Raw genomic sequence first — 20814 nt, 5'->3', positions numbered from 1 at the left:
ATACAAAATCACTGAGCTATTTGTATAGTTTCTTGATCACACTAGTATGTAAAAGTGGAACAGTCTCATATTGATCATCATGTTTTCCTCAGGATGTTTTTGAAATGCGCTTTGCTAAAATGCCAGATGAGCCTGAAGAACCCGTGATTCCAGCTTCCTCTCCAGTAGTGGCGCAGCCCCCACCCAAAATGCCCCCACCTTCATCCAGTGATAGCAGCAGCGACAGCTCTTCTGATAGTGACAGTTCATCAGATGATTCTGAGGAAGAACGAGCTCAGCGGCTAGCAGAACTTCAGGAACAGGTAACATGTTTGTTGCTGTGAACCTGGAGGATGAAGGGTCAGTAATTTGCTTAACTTTAGCTTCCTGTGTCTTCTGTTTTGTAACACACAGACTAACTTGTAGATGATCACAACCAACATTCTGGAACTGCTTTTCATACCCATGTTTTTCTTAATTGTTAAAGAGTGGTCAGAATGTAGTTCTTAACTATGGGGATGAAGAAGTGTGAAAATCCTGCTATAATTATAGCCTTACTTAATATAATGTATAATGTGACCGGCATTATACTGGCACCAGCTCTAGCACCCAAGAAACCTGCTATAATTATAGCTTTACTTAATGGCCAGACTGGCATTATACTGGCACCAGCTCTAGCACCAAAGTAGTACTTTCATTTTTGTCAACATGCTTTATCACAATATAAGGATGAGACCAATATTTGGCCAGATTTGTTTTAACAAAGGATTACAATAGACAAGGTGCTGGGAAATCCATGAGTGGACATCCCTTATGGTTTTTACTGGTAAATAGCTGTGGGATGTGTATGTATGCGCAAGATTCAGATTGTTGCTATTTACTCCATTGGGGGAAATACACAGGCAGTTGTAAGGGTACCTGTACATCTTCCTCAGTAGGACATGTAGCTCCAGGATAACTTGCCCTTATCTGAAAGAAGCAATTCATACCTGGATCAAAGTAAATGCAGGAGACAGGAGAATTGCCATTCTTGGACCATACACTCTTTTTCTCCACTGACTTTCTGGGACATACAGCTGCCCCTTTTTCCAGGTCTCTAGGGTTACAGCAGAGAGAGATGATCCTTTACTACTGCTGAAGAACTACTCGAGTACCTGATTGTCAAGAAATTTATTTTGTACTAGTGTTTGTTTTGTGGAGTTCAGTTCTGTTTTGAGTTCAAGGCAATAGAGAGATTTTAGGTTTAGGTTCACTTGTGGATCATGGCACACAACTCTTTATTTTAGCTCTGTGTCTTGAGGGAAAAGAGGCTTTCACAAAAGAAGGGAAAGTCCTTTTAAAGTTGCTGATGGGAGAGGTGTGGGTGGGGCAAAGGAGGACTCTAATCTGCTGCTCTGGTTTGTGCTCTGCTAAGCGTCCAAAGATTTTTTTCAAGTCTTTTGAGTCTCATCCCCTTCTATTCTATAGGCCTTGATCAGTTACACTAAATTTGCACACAATCTCTCTGTGCAAAGCAATTAGATTGCATCAAGGGGGAGGAAGAGCTGTAAATAAAGAATAAATGAGAGAAGAATGTCTGAGCAACATTGTCTCAATCTTTATCTGCTTCTTAGCTTAAAGCAGTACATGAGCAGTTGGCTGCCTTGTCCCAGCCCCAACAGAACAAACCAAAGAAGAAAGAAAAAGACAAAAAAGAAAAGAAAAAAGAGAAGCACAAAAAGAAAGAAGAAGTGGAAGAGAATAAGAAAAAACCCAAGGATCCTCCACCTAAGAAGGCCAAGAAAAGTAACAGCAGCAGCAGTAATTCAAGGTTAGCCCTCTGTGTGTCCCATTCTGTACTTTTTGTTTGATAAGTATAGAATAAGAAACATTTAGAACATAACCAAGAGTGCTGCAGAATCTCATTACGTCATGTATTTGAAGCATCTAGTTTGAAGTCATAATATTTTGGGCTGTGTTACATTATGGTAGTATAACTGTAGTTAACGCTGTTAACTGTAGTTAAATAATACTGCTGTTTGTTTGAACTTACAATTCAAACATGTTAGATATCTTCTAAGCTGTTTGAATAATCATTGCTACTGTTTGTTTTAGCAAATCTCTTACATTAAGCAACAGTTCTTTAGCAAAACCTACATTGGTCACTAGTTTCTGCAACAGATTCTGAGAGACAAAGAATAACTTCTTGCATGTCAGAAAAATCTCATTTTCAGTCATATCTTTTCCAACGGCAAATACCATTGTGGGTTTTGATCATGAAGGCTGTTCAGCTAAGTAACAGGAATCTTTATGTACTTGAATATACAGCTGTAATGAAAATTGTAGTTGGGTTAAGTTAAATGTAAGAACATAAGAGAAACTAATGTTGGATCAGGCCAATGGCCCATCTTGTCCTACTCTCTGTCACACAGTGGCCAAAAATACCAGGTGCCATCAGGAGGTCCAGCAGTAGGGCCAGGACACTAGAAGCCCTCCCACTGTTGCCCCCCCCCCCAAGCACCAAGAATACAGAGCATCACTTTCCCCAACCTGAGAGTTTCTATCTTTTTTGAACATTGGGTTAGATCTTGTGGATCTGTTCTAGTAACAGATCCTGAGAACTTGGTTGTTTGAAATGGCCTCCTAAGTAGTCTAAAATCAGGACAGAAATTATACTTTTGACCCATCTGCAACTGCTGATACTCAACAGGAACCTGAGAAAAAGAATAAACATCATAATAAATCCTCAGCATGACAGATCAGGCGCTGACGTTAACCATTCAATCCCTAAGCCATTTTATCCCAGATGCTCCTGTGTCAACCTTAGCTATAGTAAATCAGTACTAGAAGGACTGGAACAATTGATACATTTCCCATAGTGACATCTGTAGGATATAGTGTTGCCTCAGATATCCAAGTGGTTACACCTTTTTTAGAGGGTGAGATTGCACAGTTTCCTTCCTCTTTAACCCTTCCTTGACCTGCAGGGTGTCCATAAATCCCAGTAAATTATATTTGGTCTGCTTTCACATATTCTTTCCCTCTCTGTTCTGGACTTTACTTCACATCTAGACCTCAGACAACTGTTTTCTTAACAATGTGAAACTGTTGCTTCCAGTACTGTTAGATTTTTGCCCTGTCCAGAGCAATGAATGTCTTTACCAAAAGTATTGTGGCCATTGCAGTCTATCATCAGCATCGTAGCATTACACTTTTCTCTGGTGGTTCTGGGGTAGGGAAATCTTGACCCATGGGGCATCTTCTCCTCTTGGTCAGCAGACAGGACCTCTGACAGAATCAACACCAAGGGGAGGGGCTTCCCTTTGGTTCCATAGTTGTGCTTGGGTAGCAGAACTGAGCTCAGAAACATTTGTGTTTTTTGTTAGGTTTAGTCATCCAAGCAAAGTTTCTCTTCTCTTTCTCCCCCTGCCACCTTCATTTTAGATGGGGATGGGTGGAAGGAACTGATACAGGACTGCCATCAGGGAAGAATTTCCTTGCAGAACCCTCTCAAATTTTACTCTCATCTCCATCTCCCAATGGGCAGGCAGTGCTTACTATCCATTTAGCATGGCAGGAGAATTCTTCTAAGGCCACCTGAATCTACAACCCTAGTGCTAGTCTCTTCTCTCTGACCTGCAGGGGTATAAGGGTTCAGTAGTGTGATAAGAACGTGGTACAGAGAACAGGGAAGGGCAGGTGGCAAAGAAGGCCATATGGGAAAAGGACAATAGGGCCTAGGCCAGGGGTGGCCAAACTGTGGCTCGGGAACCACATGTGACTCTTTCACACATATTCTGCGGCTCCCAGCAGGGTGGCTGGGGAAGCAAAGGAGAGGCATGCCTCCCCGATCGGTCTTCCCTTCCCCAGACAATGTTCCCCTCTCTGGGTAGGCTTGAGGTGTATGGGGGGGAACAGAGAAAGAAAGCAACTTTAAATGTGTTCTCAAAGCCCCCCACCACCAGCCAGCTTGGAGAAGGCATTTGTCTCTTTAAATCCCTTCTCCAAACCAAGCCAGCCGGCATGGGGGGCTTGGAGGACACATTTAAAGTTAAAGTTGCTTTCTTTCCGCCTCTCCCTTCCTCCCCCATCTATTTGCTTTCTTCCCACTTTCTTTCTTTCTCTCTTTATCCCCTCCCTCCCCATCTAAATGTGTTCTCCAAGCCCCGCCCCACCACCCCACCATCAGGCTGGCTTGGCTTAGAGAAGGCATTTGTCTCTTTAATTTAATATATAAATTTGCATATTTTTTCAATAAATATGTGTGTATTCATATCTTATGGCTCTCAAACAGCTGACATTTATTCTATGTGGCTCTTACGTTAAGCAAGTTTGGCCACCCATAGCCTAGGCCATGTCTAAGCCATCCATTTTAAGGAATTGTGTCACTGTGTGCTCACTGGGCCTGGGCACTGGAGCTAGCTTTCTTTTCCCCCCTTCCCTGAGAAGCCATCTCAGCAGACTCAGTTAGTTTGGTTCAGAGTCTTTCCATTCTCTCCTTTCTCCCTGTCCTCCCTTTTTAAGGGTGGTGGAGAAAAAGCGACCTCAGGTGCTTGCCAGTAGGCAAACATCTCAAGAGCAAGATGTTCATGAAAGTCTCTGTCCCCTAGTGGCTGTATACTGACCTTACACATTCATATGCTTTTACATAGAAAGCAAAAGGGTGGGGTAGACCTGTTGTCTCTGGAAGTAAATCTGTCCTGGACCCGTTATCTAAATATAAATGGTTTTTCCTTAAACCGTTTGTATCCTTGATGCCATCATATATAAGGGATACTATGGATTTCATCAACAATCTAGAGAACATATCTAATATAGATATGTATCTAATGTAGATATGATATTGCCTCACTTTATACTGCCTTTCCCCAGAGGGGAGCACTATCTACTGTCTAGCATACCTCAACAATAAGAATCCTTCAGTTCGTTTTTTTAACCATACCTGAAATAGTGTTTACAACGAACTTCTTGTTTACTGACAAATTATACTGGCAAGTTAAAGGCATTGCAGTAGGATGCTCTGTGGCCCCTAAAGCAGCCAATTTATATACGGGCAGTTTTGAAGAATAAATTTATTGACTTCTTCTCACCCATCTGTCTGCCTTCAGAGGTGTTGCCTGAGGCACCCTCCCTGACACTTCCCTTGGCTGCTGAGTGCGCTGCTGGCATGTGGCTGGGCAAGGAATATTCTTCCCAACCAGCCAGCCACATCCAGTGTCGTCTCAATCTTGGCACTCACCAGCTGAGGGGAGAGTTAAGGAGGACAGCTGAGGCAACGCCACTGGAGATGGCTGGGTGCACAGGGAGATTCTTCATACCTAGCTGCCTGTCTTCAGGGCCTTTGCCTGAGCCGCCCTCCCTGACTCTCTTCATGTAGCACCAAGAGCAAGGCTGCAGCTGCTGCTTCCTTGTATGCAGGGAGCTGGAGGCTCTCAGTCCTTTCCCCCTCCCCCACTTCAGCAGCTGGGCATTTTGGGTTTTCTTAACCCCCATATCTTTGGCGGTGGGGGGGGGGGTTTGAAGATTTTCCTGTAAATCTGGTGGGGAGAGGTGGGGAGAAGAATCAGCGTGGCCCCAATCTGCAAATATAAGTGTCTGCAGACTTGGGCACACCAGATTATTACAATATACAAGTGTGGGCCCATGAGACTCACAGTGGGGTAATCCCATATGCCACCATCGCCAAGCCTGACATGGCTCTAGGCCCCCACCACCTACCATTGACCCCGATGCTGTGGCTGGTCCTGGAGTGGCTGCTGTCATTCTTTGCCACCATGGCCCAGAGCGGCTACTGGCATCCCCTGCCATCGCAAGCAAACCCAAAGTGGCTGCCGGTTACCAGGCTGGAGCGGCTCCTTTCTCTGTTGGTAAGTACATTGTCTGCACTTGAGCAGACAATTGTATTTTGGGGGGAATTTATTTTATATATTTTATTTTGGATTTTATATTTTTCTGCAAACCTGGGGAGTCCCACACCCAGTTTCCAGGAAAATCTGTTTAGTGTCAGTGTGGCCCCATTCACGGATTTAAGTATCCACAGATTGGGGCTACATGTTGCTATTAGGTATATAGATTATTCTTTTATGTAATAAAAACTTTTTACTGCTTTCAGGGAACTCAGAACTTGATGGAATATTATCAGAGCGTTTTACCAGGTGCTAGCCTTCCCCAGGTGCTAGCCCTAATTCTATGAAGACCTACAACACCTCCTAGGACTAACACCAAAAAAGATGTCCTTATCATAGGGGACTGGGAATGACAAATTTGGCCTTGGAGAACAAAATGAAACCGGGCAAAGGCTAACAGAGTTTTGTCATAGCTGGTCATAGTGAACACCCTCTTCCAACAGCCTAAGAGGCGGCTCTGCACATGGACATCACCATATGGGCAACACCGAAATCAGATTGATTATATCATTTGCAGTCAAAGTTAGGGAAGCTCTATACAGTCAGTACAAACAAGACCTGGAGTTGACTGTGGCTCAGATCATGAGCTACTCATTGCAAAATTCAGGCTTAAACTGAACAAAGTTGGGAAAACCACTGGGCCATTCAGATTTGACCTAGATCATATCCCTGATGAATATACAGAGGAGGTGAGGAATAGGTTTAAGGGACTGGACCTGATAGAGTGCCTGAAGAACTATGGACGTAAGTTCATGACATTGTACAGGAGGCAACAATCAGCACCATCCCAAAGAAAAAGAAATGCAAGAAAGCAAAGTGGCTGTCTGATGAGGCTTTACAAATAGGTGAGGAAAGAAGGAAAGCAAAAGGCAAAGGTGAAAAGGAAAGATGTACCCAACTGGATGCAGATTTACAGAGAACAGCATGGAGAGATGAGGAGGCTTTCCTGAATGAACAATGCAAAGTAATAGAGGAAAACAATACAATGGGAAGGACTAGAGATTTCTTCAAGAAAACTGGAGAAATCAAGGGAACATTTCGTGCAAAGCTGGCCATGATAAAGGACAAAAATGGTAAGGACCTAACAGAAGCAGAAGAGATTAGGAAGCGATGACAAGAATACACAGAAGAACTGTACAAGAAGGACCTCAGTGTCCTTGACAACCTTGACGGTGTGATCACTGACCTCGAGCCAGACATCCTGGAGTGCAAAGTCAAATAGGCCTTAGAAAGCATTACTAACAACAAAACTAGCGGAGGTGATGGTATCCCAGCTGAGCTATACAAAGTCTTAGAAGACAATGCTGTTAGAGTGCTGCACTCAATATGCCAGCAAATTTGGAAAACTCAACAGTGGCCACAGGATTGGAAAAGGTCAGTTTACATTCCAATCAAAAAGAAGGGCAGTGCCAAGGAATGTTCAAATTACTGCACAATTGCACTCATTTGTAGAAGTTAGCTATGAAATTAAAAGACACCTGCTCCTTGGGAGGAAAGCTATGGCAAACCTAGGCAGCATAATAAAAAGTAAAGACATCATCCTGCCAACAAAAGTCTGTATGGTCAAAACAATGGTATTCCCAGTAGTAATATATGACTGTGAGAGTTGGACCATAAGGAAGGCCGAGTGCCGAAGAATAGATTCTTTCAAATTATGGTGCTGGAGAAGACTCTTGAGAGTCCCTTGGACTGCAAGGAGATCAAATCAGTCAATCCTAAAAGAAATCAACCCTGACTGTTCCCTGGAAGACCAGATATTGAAGCTGACGCTCAAATACTTTGGCCACCAAATGAGAAGGGAGCACTCACTGGAGAAGACCCTGATGCTGGGAAAGACTGAAGGTCAAAGAAGACGGGGACGGCGAAGGATGAGATGGTTAGACAGTGTCATAGATGCAATGAACATGAAATTGAGCAAACTTCAGAGGATGGCGGAAGACAGGAAGGCCTGGCATGATGTGGTCCATGGGGCCGACTCGTGAAGAGTCAGACTCATCTGTGCATCTGAACAACAACAAAAGCCCTCCATGAACACTTTACCTGTGGAAATCGTATCTATGCAAATTTATGTGTAATATGAAATGTCTCATTAACCCTTTGGATTAGAAAAAATATGTACTAAAGGACTTTACAGCATGTAATTCTACACAGGTTACATATGTTATCAAATGCTCCTGTAAAAATTTTATTTCAGTAAAACTAGCAGGCATCTAAAGAAATATATTGTAGGACATAGAAGTAATATTAAATTGAAGAGAATAAGTGTCCCATTAGCTAAACATTTTGTTGAAAAATAACCATGGCCCCTCTGACTTAACCTTCTGGGCTGTACAAAGACTGACCTTTTAGAATGAGAAGTTGCAGTTGAAGAAAGAAGTGGAATGAATTATTAGACTCCAGACCCTGGCTCCAAAAGGTTCCTTGGAGTGGCATCTGCTTCTGTGAAATATAGAGGATTGCATCATCTTGTACCAAGATATGTTATATGGTTTGTCTCATCAAATAACTATACAGATCTTGCTTTCTTGCTGTAAAAATAGTTCAGTAGCACAAAATGGAGGAAAAAAGCAAACCATATATGAACTACAATGGAAAATAAATAAAATGATGCTTAGAAAATGTATACAATTACATGGAAGAAATATATACTTCAAGATACAATCACCATTTGCAAGAAAATATTAGTGTGAACAATTCAAAAGAACTGAATGGCATCATTGAAAGTCAGTCAAGACTCATATGCTGGAAGCCTTGATGAATAATATATATTATGGCTGCTAGCAGGATGTTTCGAACAATCTTCAGACAAATAAATATTAATATTTTTTCCGAATATGAAGTGTGCTTTTTTCTTTCCTGTATGAAGTCACTGGAAACATGAAGATCTGAAGATACCAGTTTCTCTCTAACAGGTGCACACAGTTCGAGGTCCAGTCCGAGGGAATTTGTACCATCAGCTCTATGTCTCTTTTATCTATATAGAATAATCAGCAGGATGGCAGATAGAGAACGTGGTGAGGAAGAGTTAATGCCTCCCAATTCATGAGGCTTCAACTCTAGGACCTTAATTAGCAATTAACCATATTTTATGCTCTTCTTTGATGGCTCAAAGGAAGAACAGGGCTTGGTTTCCACCAAGCTCTCTAGATGCTCTGGTAATGTTTTTTGCAAGTGTTGGTGAGGTATCTCCAGGTCTTGCTTTGATAAAAATAACCTATCATCGCCCCCCCCCCCAATCTACAGATGACCTAAGACGACGTTTTCATGTAGATGTCAAAATGCATGGGAGACAAAATGAACCTTGTGGAACCCCAAAGCCCAAGCAACAGTTCCCCCCCAGCACATTTGAAACCTACTTTCCAAGTGGGACCAAAACCATTGCTAAATGTTATTGTCCCTATAGCACAAAATGTAGCCCAGGAGGTTACCATGGTCAATGGAATCAAAGCCACTGAGAGGTGCAGGAGAACCAACATCATCCAAAACCCAGGCATTTTCTGTTGTGGCATCCCTGAAGAGATGAGGGGAGTCCCCTCACTGGACATGTTCAGGAGGTTCTACAAGGCTTGTTTGTTTGCCCAGAGCCTTTGATGAAATATGAACAGCAAGCATCTTGGGAGGGGAGAATATTATTTGGTTTTAATCTGTAATGTTTTAAGTGTTACATATAAGCTTCCTTGAGCCAATAGGAAATGCAGGGTAAATCTCCTAACTCAGATCATCTACCAGGGCAACCAAGGTCATGATCACTCCTGAGATCAGATTGAAAGGATCCAAACAATTTGCTGCATCCCAGAATCCTTGAAGCTGTCCAGCTATCACTCATTCAGTCATCTTGTTCAAGAATGGTTCATTTGAGATCAGACAATGTTCATTTAAAGCTACTGGGTCCAGAATAGATTTCTGTAGGGGTGGATGCACCACTGCCTGTTTCAAGGGTGGGGGAACCACACCCTCTCTCACAGAGGCACCTACTGTCTACTGGACCCAGTCTACCAGCTCCCTCTCCTGACAGATTTAAGCTGTGAGGAGTGGTGTCATACAGGCAGTTGGTAGGTCTAACTTCCAGAAATCCTATCTGCATCCTTTTGCCAAATAAACATAACAGGACAAGACAGCACCGTTGACATCATCTGAGTAGAAGTATTGAGAGTGATGCTGTATTGGAGTCCAATATACCCCAAGAGCCCAGTTCAACCCCTCATGGTATCCTTTTGTATCCAGTCCATCCAGCTAAGGATCTTGGGGCATGATCCTGTCATTGGAATGCCCAAACTGGCAGATCTTTGCTGGATCAAATCATTTCGGGCCATTCTGAGAATGACTTCTTGCCAGAAGAAGAGGATTTGCCACAGGAGGATGCAGCAGACGACAAAGACCACGCCTGCCTCTTCCCTGCAGAAATCTTTCTAAAACTCCTGGCCATTGTAATTGGAGTGATGGAATTATCAGAACATCTAGCAGAAGGAACAAGTGGGTTCTCAACTAAAGAGTTCAGAGTTATCCTTTCTTCAAAGAAACACTAAACCTTAAGTATTTCTTTTCCTGCTTTTCTTTGACATTGTTGAAACTGAATCGACAGTGGCAATTAATGGCAAGGCAATCAGCAAGCCACATCTAAATGTTACACACTTACACCTATGGAAAATTTAAAACTCCCTTGGTTGACAGTCTCGCAAGTGCCCTCAGTTCTTTCATAGACTATGATGGTCTCTATGGAGACCAGTGCAATAAGTGTGAGGTGGCACTCAGAAGTGTTCTCAGCAGCAAAGCAGGTCTCCATCAGCAACTTTTTTCCAGGGCTGTATGCATGCAGACAAACAGTTAAGCAGCAGATCTAAAGAGTTAAAGGGGGGGGGGGAAACTATGGCAGGTTTGTCTGGAGCCTTCCTGGCAGTTTCCTTGCAGTTTGCAGTACAAGTCTCTGTGAGCCACCAGTGGAATGTCTGGCTGCGCAGTAGATCCAGGTTCACATTCTTGCCTGCTCAGCGACTCTTTCACAAAATCCAAACTACTTGGAGACAGGGCCAGCCCCAGCTTTTTTTGCACACTAGGCGAGGATACCTTCTGGCGCCCCCCCTCCCCCGGTGCGCCCACCAATTTTCAAACATAAATACATTTTAGGAAGAATGAAAAATACAAAATTTGACATTGCTAATTTCTTTTTTAAAATTGTGAGAAAAAGTAATACAATCTCTGATTTTCTCTCTCAGACAGAAAAACACAAATCACAAAACATTTTGAAAAATCCTGTTAATTGTGATGTTGAAATTTAAGTCTCTTTAGTGTTTCCATTTCAGGCACATCTGTTGCAAGACTCTGACACAGACCTAATAATCAAGAAACTCCCAGAGTACGGTGGTTTATTTGACCAGCAAACAGAACCAGGGAAAGTGCATCATATAGTTTGGTTCTTAGCCTGAATGGAAAGCTGCATTCAGACATAATGGTAAATCACAGTTTGCTTAAAGCTCAATATCTGCAACAAACTCTGCAACAAAATCTGAAACACTATCTACAACAAACTCTTTTACTCAAACAGCAAATCCTGGCGTGAGTCCAGTGGCACCTTTAAGATCAACAGATGAGCTTTTTTGTGCACAAACACTCTTCTTCAGATACAAAGAAATATATAGAGAGGGTGGGCAGTAACTTAACACACATGTATGTTAAAGAAAAATTTTCAGTTTTCTCCAGGGGAACTGATCTCTCATGTCTGTAGATAAGCTGGTTGTTCTTCTGAGTCCACCACCTTTTTTTCTTTCCCTCTCCCCACAAATGCACCCCAAAAAGCTCCCTGCTCCCCAGATTGGTTGTCAGAAGACAAACTTCCTGCCCCTAGCACAATCTGGGTGGCTCTAGGACCCAGAGGACTCAACCCATTGTACCCTTCCTCATCTGGTTTCGCTAAAACTAAGCCGGGTTTGAATCAGAGCTGAGGATCTCAAACCTTTAAAAAAAAAAAAAAAACCAACAACCCGGGGGACCTCAACACTTGGAGCATATGAAAGAGTAGTAAAGAAGGAAGGACTCCTGAGCATGGGCAGAGTGCCATTCCAATGGTAGTGCATAAAGCACAGCCAATTTCCACATCTCTGGGATCACCAGGGGGAAGGACTTCCCAAGTCAGAGGGATGTGGTGGATCAATGCAAATATCCTGAGTGTTTTATTAAACCCGGGGGCATGGGATGGGGAAGTATTGTACCTATTCCTTTCCCCTGTTTGCTTTGTGCAGCAGTAGACCATAGAAACGGGCAGTTCATCCGTGGCATGATAAAGAATGCTGTGTAGCCTAGAGATGTTTTGGGGAGGGAGAAAAGGGCCTCTCCCGGGGTGGGGGAAAGGAAGGGAGGGGATGGCTATTGCTTATATGTACATATTACTATTTACCGCTTTAAAAATGCTCATTGCTTGAGTTTCAAGCTGGGGGGGGGGGCAGATCCTGTCAGACCAGTTTTAAAATGGTTAGCAGGAGGCGTTCAGGAGGCAATGTTTATTTTTAACTGCAAAGGGGGAGTTTGGAAATGCTGCCCCTGCACGTCCAACCTGACTCATCTGAACGCTTCACACCACTTCAGAGAGAGGGATGCCCCCCCCCGCTGTCCACGAAGGGGGAAGTTCTTCCCTGGAAATGGCTCTTCCCTCTAATGCCCACCGGCCTCTTTCGTTCTTTCCTAGGGACAGAGCGAGCAAGGCTTTGTGACTGGCGAGGGAGGGGCAAAAGAAAAAGAAAACAGCTCACAATTCTCTGAGCACAGGACCCTTACCCCTGCTATAAACAGGATACACGCGAGTACTATTAAATATTATCAGTTGTGGTCTTGAGTACGGGGAAAAGGAAAGCCACCCAGCTGGCACCGCACCGGGAAGCCTTTGCTTAACTTCAAAGGGGTAAAAGCAGACACGTGCACCGACTGGCCTCCAGCAAGCAACTTCCCTCCCCCCAAAACTTGCCTGGGCGAGTGGGAGAAGTCAAGGCACCACCGACACCGCCAAGCAAGTCTGCTTTCCTGCCCGCTACTGCCCACAGGCACTTCTGCCTCCTCTCCTTGCTGCAGCCGCTGCCACCGCGGTCACCTTTCCCTCCCGCTCTGGCTCATTTCTCGGGCAGCCAATTTAATTCAAAGCTGAGCGGCACCTCCAAGCCAAGAGCCCCTGAGTCACTCCAGGCTGTGGCTGCCGGGGGGAGCAGGCTGGTGGAGGGGGGTGTCGCTCTTCTCGCCGATGGTCCAACGCGGGAAAGTGGCGGGTGGCCTCTGAGGAGACAGTCCGAGGGGGGAGGCGGGGGCGCGAGGCGAAGCAAGTCCGTGGGAAGGAGCGTGCTGAGCAGGAGGGAGGAGGCGGGGGCATGAGGCAAAGCGAGCTGGCGGGAAGGGGCACACTGTGGAGCGGGTGCGGCGGCAGGAGCCTCACTGCGCCCCTTGGAGATCTGCGCCCTAGGCCGTCACCCTAGTTGGCCTAGTGGAAGAGCCGGCCCTGCTTGGAGAACCTCAGGATACTATCCTGGTTAAGGAGAAGGATAAAACCTTTTTTGGGAAAGAGACACAAAGACCTGAACAGCACTGACATTTCAGCAGTCTACATGAGCTATAGTTCCACTGAGACAATATGCTTATGTAGCCATGTGAAAGCTAATAACATACTTTTACTAAGTATTGTCACATTAACTAATTTGTGTCAGCAGGCCAGACATTTGGAAAGATAGTTAAATGTAAAGGCTGTATCCCACCATTTGTTGTTGTTGTTGTTCAGTCGCACGTCGAGTCTGACTCTTCGCGACCCCATGGACAAGATCTCGCCAGGCCCTCCTGTTTTCCGCCGTCCTCTGAAGTTTGCTCAATTTCATGTTAGTTGCATCTATGACACTGTATAACCATCTCATCCTTCGCCGTCCCGTCTTCTTTGACCTTCAATTTTTCCCAGCATCAGGGTCTTCTCCAGTGAGTGCTCCCTTCTCATTTGGTGGCCAAAGTATTTGAGCTTCAGTTTCATTATCTGGCCTTCCAGGGAACAGTCAGGGTTGATTTCTTTTAGGATTGACTGATTTGATCTTCTTGCAGTCCAAGGGACTCTCAAGAGTCTCCTCCAGCACCATAGTTCAAAAGAATCTATTCTTCGGCACTCGGCCTTCCTTACAGTCCAACTCTCGCAGCCATACATGACTACTGGGAATACCATTGCTTGGACCATGCGTATTTTTGTTGGCAGGGTGATGTCTCTACTTTTTATCATGCTGTTTAGGTTCACCATCGCTTTCCTCCCAAGGAGCAGGCGTCTTTTAATTTCATGGCTGCAGTCACAGTCTGCGGTGATCTGGGATCCCAGGAACGTGAAGTCTGTCACTACTTCCACGACTTCCCCTTCTATTTGCCAAGGAGTGATGGGACCGGATGCCATGATCTTAGTTTTTTTGATGTTGAGAATTCTGGCTTGTGATTCATCCAGGCCAGCATTTCGCATGATGTACTCTGCATATATATTAAATAAGCAGGGTGACAATATACATCCTTGTCGTACTCCTTTTCCTATGCTAAACCAATCAGTTGTTCCATATCCGGTTCTAACTGTTGCTTCTTGACCCTTATACAGGTTTCTCAAGAGACATGTGAGGCAGTCTGGTACTCCCATCTCTTTAAGGACCTGCCATAGTTTGTTGTGATCCACACAGTCAAAGGCTTTAGCATAGTCAATGAAGCAGAAGTAGATGTTTAGGCTGCCCCATCATGGAATCACCAGAGAAAAGGGTTTTTTTGTCTTTATTTATTTATTTTATTATCAGATTTATACCCTGCCCCCCCAACCAAGGGCGACTTACATAAAAGAATAAAAAACACATGAGTAAGCAATTAAAATAGTCCTAAAACCATATAAAACATTCCAGCATTAAAAGGTTTTAACATTAATGACACTAATAGGTTATTAAATGATGGTGGTCGACCTTCAGTATTCCATCCTTTGTGCAGCTGGCACAGACTGTTCTGGTGGCTTCAGGGAGCAGGGTTCTCTATCGGAGGTGGCTCCTAATTGAAGGCCTGGTGGAAGAGCTCTGTCTTGCAGGCCCTGCGGAACTCTTCTGGGAGCTCATTCCACCAAAGAGGAGCCACCATCGAGAAAGCCCTGGCCCTGGTTATTGCCAGCCTGGCATCCTTGGGTCCAGGGAGGGCCAATCGATGTTGGGATCCTGATTGCAGTACTCTCTGGAGAACATGTGGGGAAAGGTGGTCCCTTGGGTACATGTGAATTCCTACCCTTAGTGGTTCTGAGATGGGGCAGTCTCTTTACCCTCTCTGTAAGTATACCTGTTTTGAGGGACATCATCAGGAGACCAATGCAGGCAGTTCAAACCTGGTGGAATCTCTCTGTCCTGTTTTCTCAGGGTTTCTCTTTAGTCATTATAGTTCTTGGTGGTTTTTTCTTGTTTCTAGTATTTTTCTAGTCCAGTTATGTTAGTGGCTTTTCCAGATTCCAGGCTTGGTCTGGAAACTGGGGGGAAGCTCCTTCTCTTGGTGATGATTCTGTACAAATACTGTCTGCTGACCAAGTGGAGGAACTGTCCCATCAGTCAAACCACCCCACCCCACCCCACCCCAGAAGCACTAAAAAAGGGAATTCACAGGTAAGACCAAATTCCTTTTTCCTTACATAGATGATTGGCTTCTTGTAGAATCTTTTTGATTTGTCTCCCTCAGCCTCTGTGTCAGTCAAGAGAAATCTCATCTGGTGCTTTTTCGGTGGATTCAGTATTGTTGTAATCATTGATTCTGTTCATGGGCAAATCTTCCGTGGGGTTGTAGAGAGACAGTTTTCTTTATCAGAACTATCAGCTTGTCACATCCAGTGGTTTCTTGAACTTTTGGCGCAACTGCTTTTGTGGTCTGCTCTGTTTGCATTCACTTCCTGTCTAGAAAGGGCAGCAATCTCTTCACTTGCTCTGGTAATCCTAAACAGGGTTTTCAGCCCCCATAGAGAACTTGACAGTGGTTTACCATTTTCTTTGAGCTGGCAAAACAGCATGCTGCTAGCATGAAAATTTATTCAACCAGGGTATGGGCTGCCTTTTCAGCTTTCTCCAGGTTGTTTCTATAACTGACTAATGTAAAGCAGCAATCTGGTCCTCTTACCCATGCTTGATAATTTCAGAGCAGTGTTGATCTGCAGTAGAACAGTTAGATTTGAGTCCATTAGCACCTTAGAGACCAATAAGAGTTTCATGGTATAAGCTTTCAATAGTAGAGATGTAAAATTTCTGGAAATTTTGAAGCTTGGAAAAAACCCATTTTTTTCTGAGGGAAACGGAAATTTTCGGAATTTTTTTTTAAAATGCTACATTAGCATTTCTTGTCTTTTCTAGATTGAAAGTCATTCTGTTACTTTAGGAACATAAAATATGACTATGGACATTTTTACTTGGCATGAAATTATCACAACTAGCATATTAAAAATACAGTGTATCCAAACAATTATTACAAACAGAATACCCAACCACATGCAAAAACAAAGCTGAAACTTTTTAATTTTCTTCTGACAATCGCACCTCCTAAAGGAAGAAATGCATCTTGTTCTTGCATTGGAGAGTTCAGTTTGTAACCTAGGACTTGCTTGTCCTCAGTGCACAGAAATTAGATCAATCTGATACCATATATAATCAATTTCTTTCTTTTCTTTTATCAATTTTTCCAATTTTTCAGAAAAAACTAAAAGGCTTCAGGAAAAAAACGGGGGGAAATGTTTTCCCCCCAAATTTTTCCAGTTTTTTTCTGGGCCTTTGCATTTCTATTCAAGAGTCAAAGCTCCCTTCATCAAACCCATGATTGTGCAATGTTGTGGCTTGGATGCCCTGAGTGAGAGCAGATGTAGCCTTGGATAGAGCAGGTTTTCATGGTTTATTCTTTTGAGGATATCAGCACCTTCCTGTTGGAGTATAAGCCAACTAGTCATCCATGTGTGGGACTCCACATAGACTGTGAAGCATAAAAACAGTATGTTTACCTATAACTGACACTCTTCAGTTGGTCATCTGTGTGGTTCTACTGCTTCCTCTCCCTTCCAGCTCTTGTCACTTACCCCAATACTACCATTGACACAGCATGCTCAGATAGGCAACAAAGACCTCTCTTGAGGGCATGGGTAAGGCAGCCTACTCCCTGACTAGTGCTCTCGAATGTTCCTGGAGTTGGTTGTGCTTAGGTATAGAGCCCATGAGTTGGAGCCAGACTAAATTTTCCGCTAACAGAAAGCAGTTCAGTCATCTGAACGGAACTTTCTTTCCTCCCTGCCTTCCACTGCAGCTTGTTGATTTCCCTAAACACTTCTCCTGGAGGATGGGATCCTTAGGAGGGGCATGAGGTGCAAATTAAAAGTCTGTAGGAGGAAGGGAAAATTGATTGATGGAAAGTACATCTCCTCTTCCATTACCAGAAAATTTAGTCTGGATTCAACCCCAAGTGCGTGATTGCAAGTCCTCCCCTCCACTTTTGTTTTGTTTTATAAACATTCCACCTGATTAAGAGTTCTGGACAATTCTTGGCACTCTCATATCCTGTATTTATTTATTTATTTTTTTACGTTTCTCTGAATTTAAAACTGTCTGTAACTTTAGTATGGCATAAGGAGGCTGCTCTTTGGAAGCAATGGTGTTTCATATGCGTTTTCCCTGCCTGGATTGTGGTCACTATTTCAGACTCACTCTGCGGTGGCCTAATTCCCATGCTCTCAGGGTAAATCAAATAATTAATTTGCTGTAATTCCTTTAATGGTATATTCTATTATGCAATTTTTTCTTTACCTTATTCTCATAGTACCTGTCATTTGCACATGCACTATTTAACATTGCTGCAAATGCTTATCCATCAGCCTTTCCCCTTTTTTATGTTCTTTTCAATCTGGTTGTTCTATTTATAAGCTAAAATAATAACAATACCTTACATTTATAGCACCTTTGAATGTTCAAAGTGCTTCACATATATTATCTCAGGTAATTCTTACCTTTCCTTGTGAGTTTGGCCTCACAGTTGTTATTCCCATATTGCAGATGGGGGCTGAGAGAGAGAGAGATGTAGGCTTGTGTAAGGCAGCCTAGTGGATTTAAGAATGAGATAATGTTTGAACTGTACATTTCCTGGTTCATGTTGAACTTTAGACTATATTTCCTTTCGAAATGAACTAGATCACGGGTTGGATCATGTGATCTGTTGACTCTTGTCCCCCACCCCAGCAGCAATTTTACCCCCTCCCCACTGCAGCCTCCCAACCTATATAATTATTACTCCACATGGGTCCCATGACCCTAAGAATATACCTTCTGGAGGGGGCTGCGGCTCCCAAAAGAGACTATGATTTGTGGAAAAGAAATGCCAAGAAATGAGATGCTGAGGAACTCTGAATTCTACCTTTAAGAAGCTACTTTTTTAATGTTTTTGTGATTATCTTAAACAGTTATTGATATCGGGTTTTGGGGAATATAGGCTAGAGTTAAACATTCAATCTCGTATTATGAATAGATTAGATTAATCATTTTATAAGCTTGTGTAATGATATTCGCTACTTGGGTTTTTAGTGGTTAACTTTCCTTTCTCCCGTAGATATTAGATTCCCTTCCCTATTTTCTTTGTAGTTTATAGAAATGCAATAAAAAATCCCCTTTGGGGGGCCAAAAAAAGAGAAAAGAATGTACCTTCTGGGAGTAGGAAATTGGTGCTGGGGGGGACGGGAGGATCAGGACGTTTGGGAATCCTTTTGTGGTTCTCAGAAGGCCCTTCTGCTGGAGCTGTATGTTAGTACACATTAAATATAATTCATGGCACATTTTAGAATAATGTGATATTTTTATTATAAAATCTTGGAATTGTTTTGTTTCTTATAGTAATGCATTATACTTGTTCTTTAAGTAGTAAGAAGGAGCCTGTGACTGTGAAGAACACCAAGCCACCTCTTGCTTATGAGTCTGAGGAGGAGGACAAATGTAAGCCAATGTCTTATGAAGAGAAAAGACAGTTGAGCCTGGATATTAATAAACTGCCTGGTGAAAAACTGGGTCGGGTTGTCCATATCATCCAGTCAAGAGAACCCTCACTCAAAAACTCCAATCCTGATGAGATTGAAATTGACTTTGAGACATTAAAGCCATCCACGTTACGGGAGCTGGAAAGATATGTAACATCTTGTCTACGGAAGAAGAGGAAACCTCAAGGTACCTTTCAAGTTCAGAGCAGTTGCTTCACGTTTCAGCGTTGTATGTTAAATCTCTTACCACTGTGTAGAGATATTAGTATTCAGGCACTCTAGACTCATGCAAGGAAAAAGAGGCCCTCCGGAGCTGCAGCCTTTCAAAAAATGATGGATTAGATTAATAGCAAAGGAGCAGATGTGTTAGGTGTTAACACTGGACTTCATCTTGATGGCCTCTGGTACAGGCTGTTGGATTTTAGTGTTCCTGTATTTAAGACTACAGTTGCAAGTTTTTTCTTCAAGTATAAAAACACATCACGTTTCTGTTTCATTGGAGTATGAGACGCTGTTACAGTCGGTTTTCATTGCTTTCTCAAATTTATGCATTCATTCTTTACTGTGAAACTTTGCTTGGCATGCAAGCTCACCATGCCCAGACAAAGTATTTTTGGCTGTAAGACTGCTTGCAAGACAGCACAGGATGGTATCTTGTAAATCAAAGGCCCTGTGTTATTTTCCATAGTTTTTAAAGTTTTAAAAGTGTTATGTTTGTTTTGTATTTGTTTCTTTCTCACAAGTGTTCAAAGAAAGGATAAAGCTTTTAAAGAGAGGTGTACAGCAGTAGTAAAGACTTCAAGCTAGTTGTTGCAAGCAGGACATTTGGCAGTTCTAGTAGTTTTTTTCAACATAATGCTACAATAACTTGAATTCTACATTTTCATGTTTCTAAAGGATTGTGCAATAAGGAAAATTCTGTTCTATTTCCAACCAAGGAAAGAAAATTATAGCAGAGTAGCACTATTTCCCTGCCCCTTTGAAGGCTTGTTTTGTTTAATCCAAACAGAGATTATCATTGATGAAGCCATCATTCTCCATATGCTCCTTTCCAGCTGTTACGGAAGCTTTCCTTTGCTTGTGGTGCTTACTTCCTCTGCAACTAGCAGTTCCACTTGCGTAAGACCAGTGTTTGTCAGGGACCCCTTATGCATGCAGCGGAGGAAGTGAGAGTGCCAGAGAGAAGCATGAGGAGAATGATGTCATAGAATACATGCCAGTGCAAGAAATTTTCCATGAGGAAAATGTAACAGACGTTGAGTATTTAATGGGAGCACTGCATAGCACAAGAATGGGTTCTGGATTAAATTCTTTTCCAATGACAATATTGTGCTATTATCTTGTTGCAGCAGAGAAAGTGGATGTAATTGCTGGTTCCTCTAAAATGAAGGGGTTCTCCTCCTCAGAGTCTGAGAGCACCAGTGAGTCCAGCTCCTCCGACAGTGAAGATTCAGAAACAGGTTAGATGCAGATTATTTAAAGACTCAGTCCTATACCTGTTTCCTGTATAAATAAATATGTTTTTAGTACTGGCTTGGTCTTCAATTTTTTTGTCTTTGTAATTAAAGCAGTCTTATATATGGTATAGATTCTGTATTTAGAGCTTACTCAGTTTGGACCCAGCAGTATAATGAATGTGTTCTGACTGTTCAAGGTACACTTGAAAGACTTTATCAATTTAGGATGGAGGAGACACTTCATAATATGTGTCAGGATGCCAGGATGTCTGATGATGTAGAGTCACAGCTTTAGAAAACTTTCCTTTCCTTGGCAGTCTTCTAATCTTACTGATTATAAAGCACTTTTATTTCGGAAATTGTCAAATCAAATGATGCTTGGATTATGACTGGTAAAAAAAATGGACTAAAGTTCTTGGGGGGGAATAGACTAAACTCTGTGCAGGAGAGTTCTGAAACGTCTTCCTGTATACTGCCGCAGAGTTGTGTT

At 42.9% G+C, this 20814-nt stretch overlaps 1 protein-coding gene across 3 annotated transcripts in view; it reads left to right on the top strand.

Moving 5' to 3' along the window:
• Positions 1-20814, top strand: part of BRD4 (bromodomain containing 4) — a 162774-nt gene that overhangs the window by 102103 nt on the left and 39857 nt on the right. For 2 of the 3 annotated variants that reach the window (XM_015422605.1, XM_015422606.1), the window contains 4 exons: positions 93-302; positions 1593-1789; positions 18753-19054; positions 20217-20327. In XM_015422605.1, coding sequence (XP_015278091.1) covers positions 93-302; positions 1593-1789; positions 18753-19054; positions 20217-20327 — 820 coding nt within the window. The remainder of the gene's footprint in view (positions 1-92; positions 303-1592; positions 1790-18752; positions 19055-20216; positions 20328-20814) is intronic. The other variant, XM_015422607.1, reaches the window with a different exon arrangement.

This window comes from Gekko japonicus, unplaced genomic scaffold, assembly GCF_001447785.1.
Source record: "Gekko japonicus isolate JY-2015 unplaced genomic scaffold, Gekko_japonicus_V1.1 scaffold1721, whole genome shotgun sequence".
Classification (NCBI taxonomy): domain Eukaryota; kingdom Metazoa; phylum Chordata; class Lepidosauria; order Squamata; family Gekkonidae; genus Gekko; species Gekko japonicus.
The sequence above is the reverse complement of the archived record's forward strand: the minus strand, read 5'-3'. Positions and strand labels throughout refer to the sequence as shown.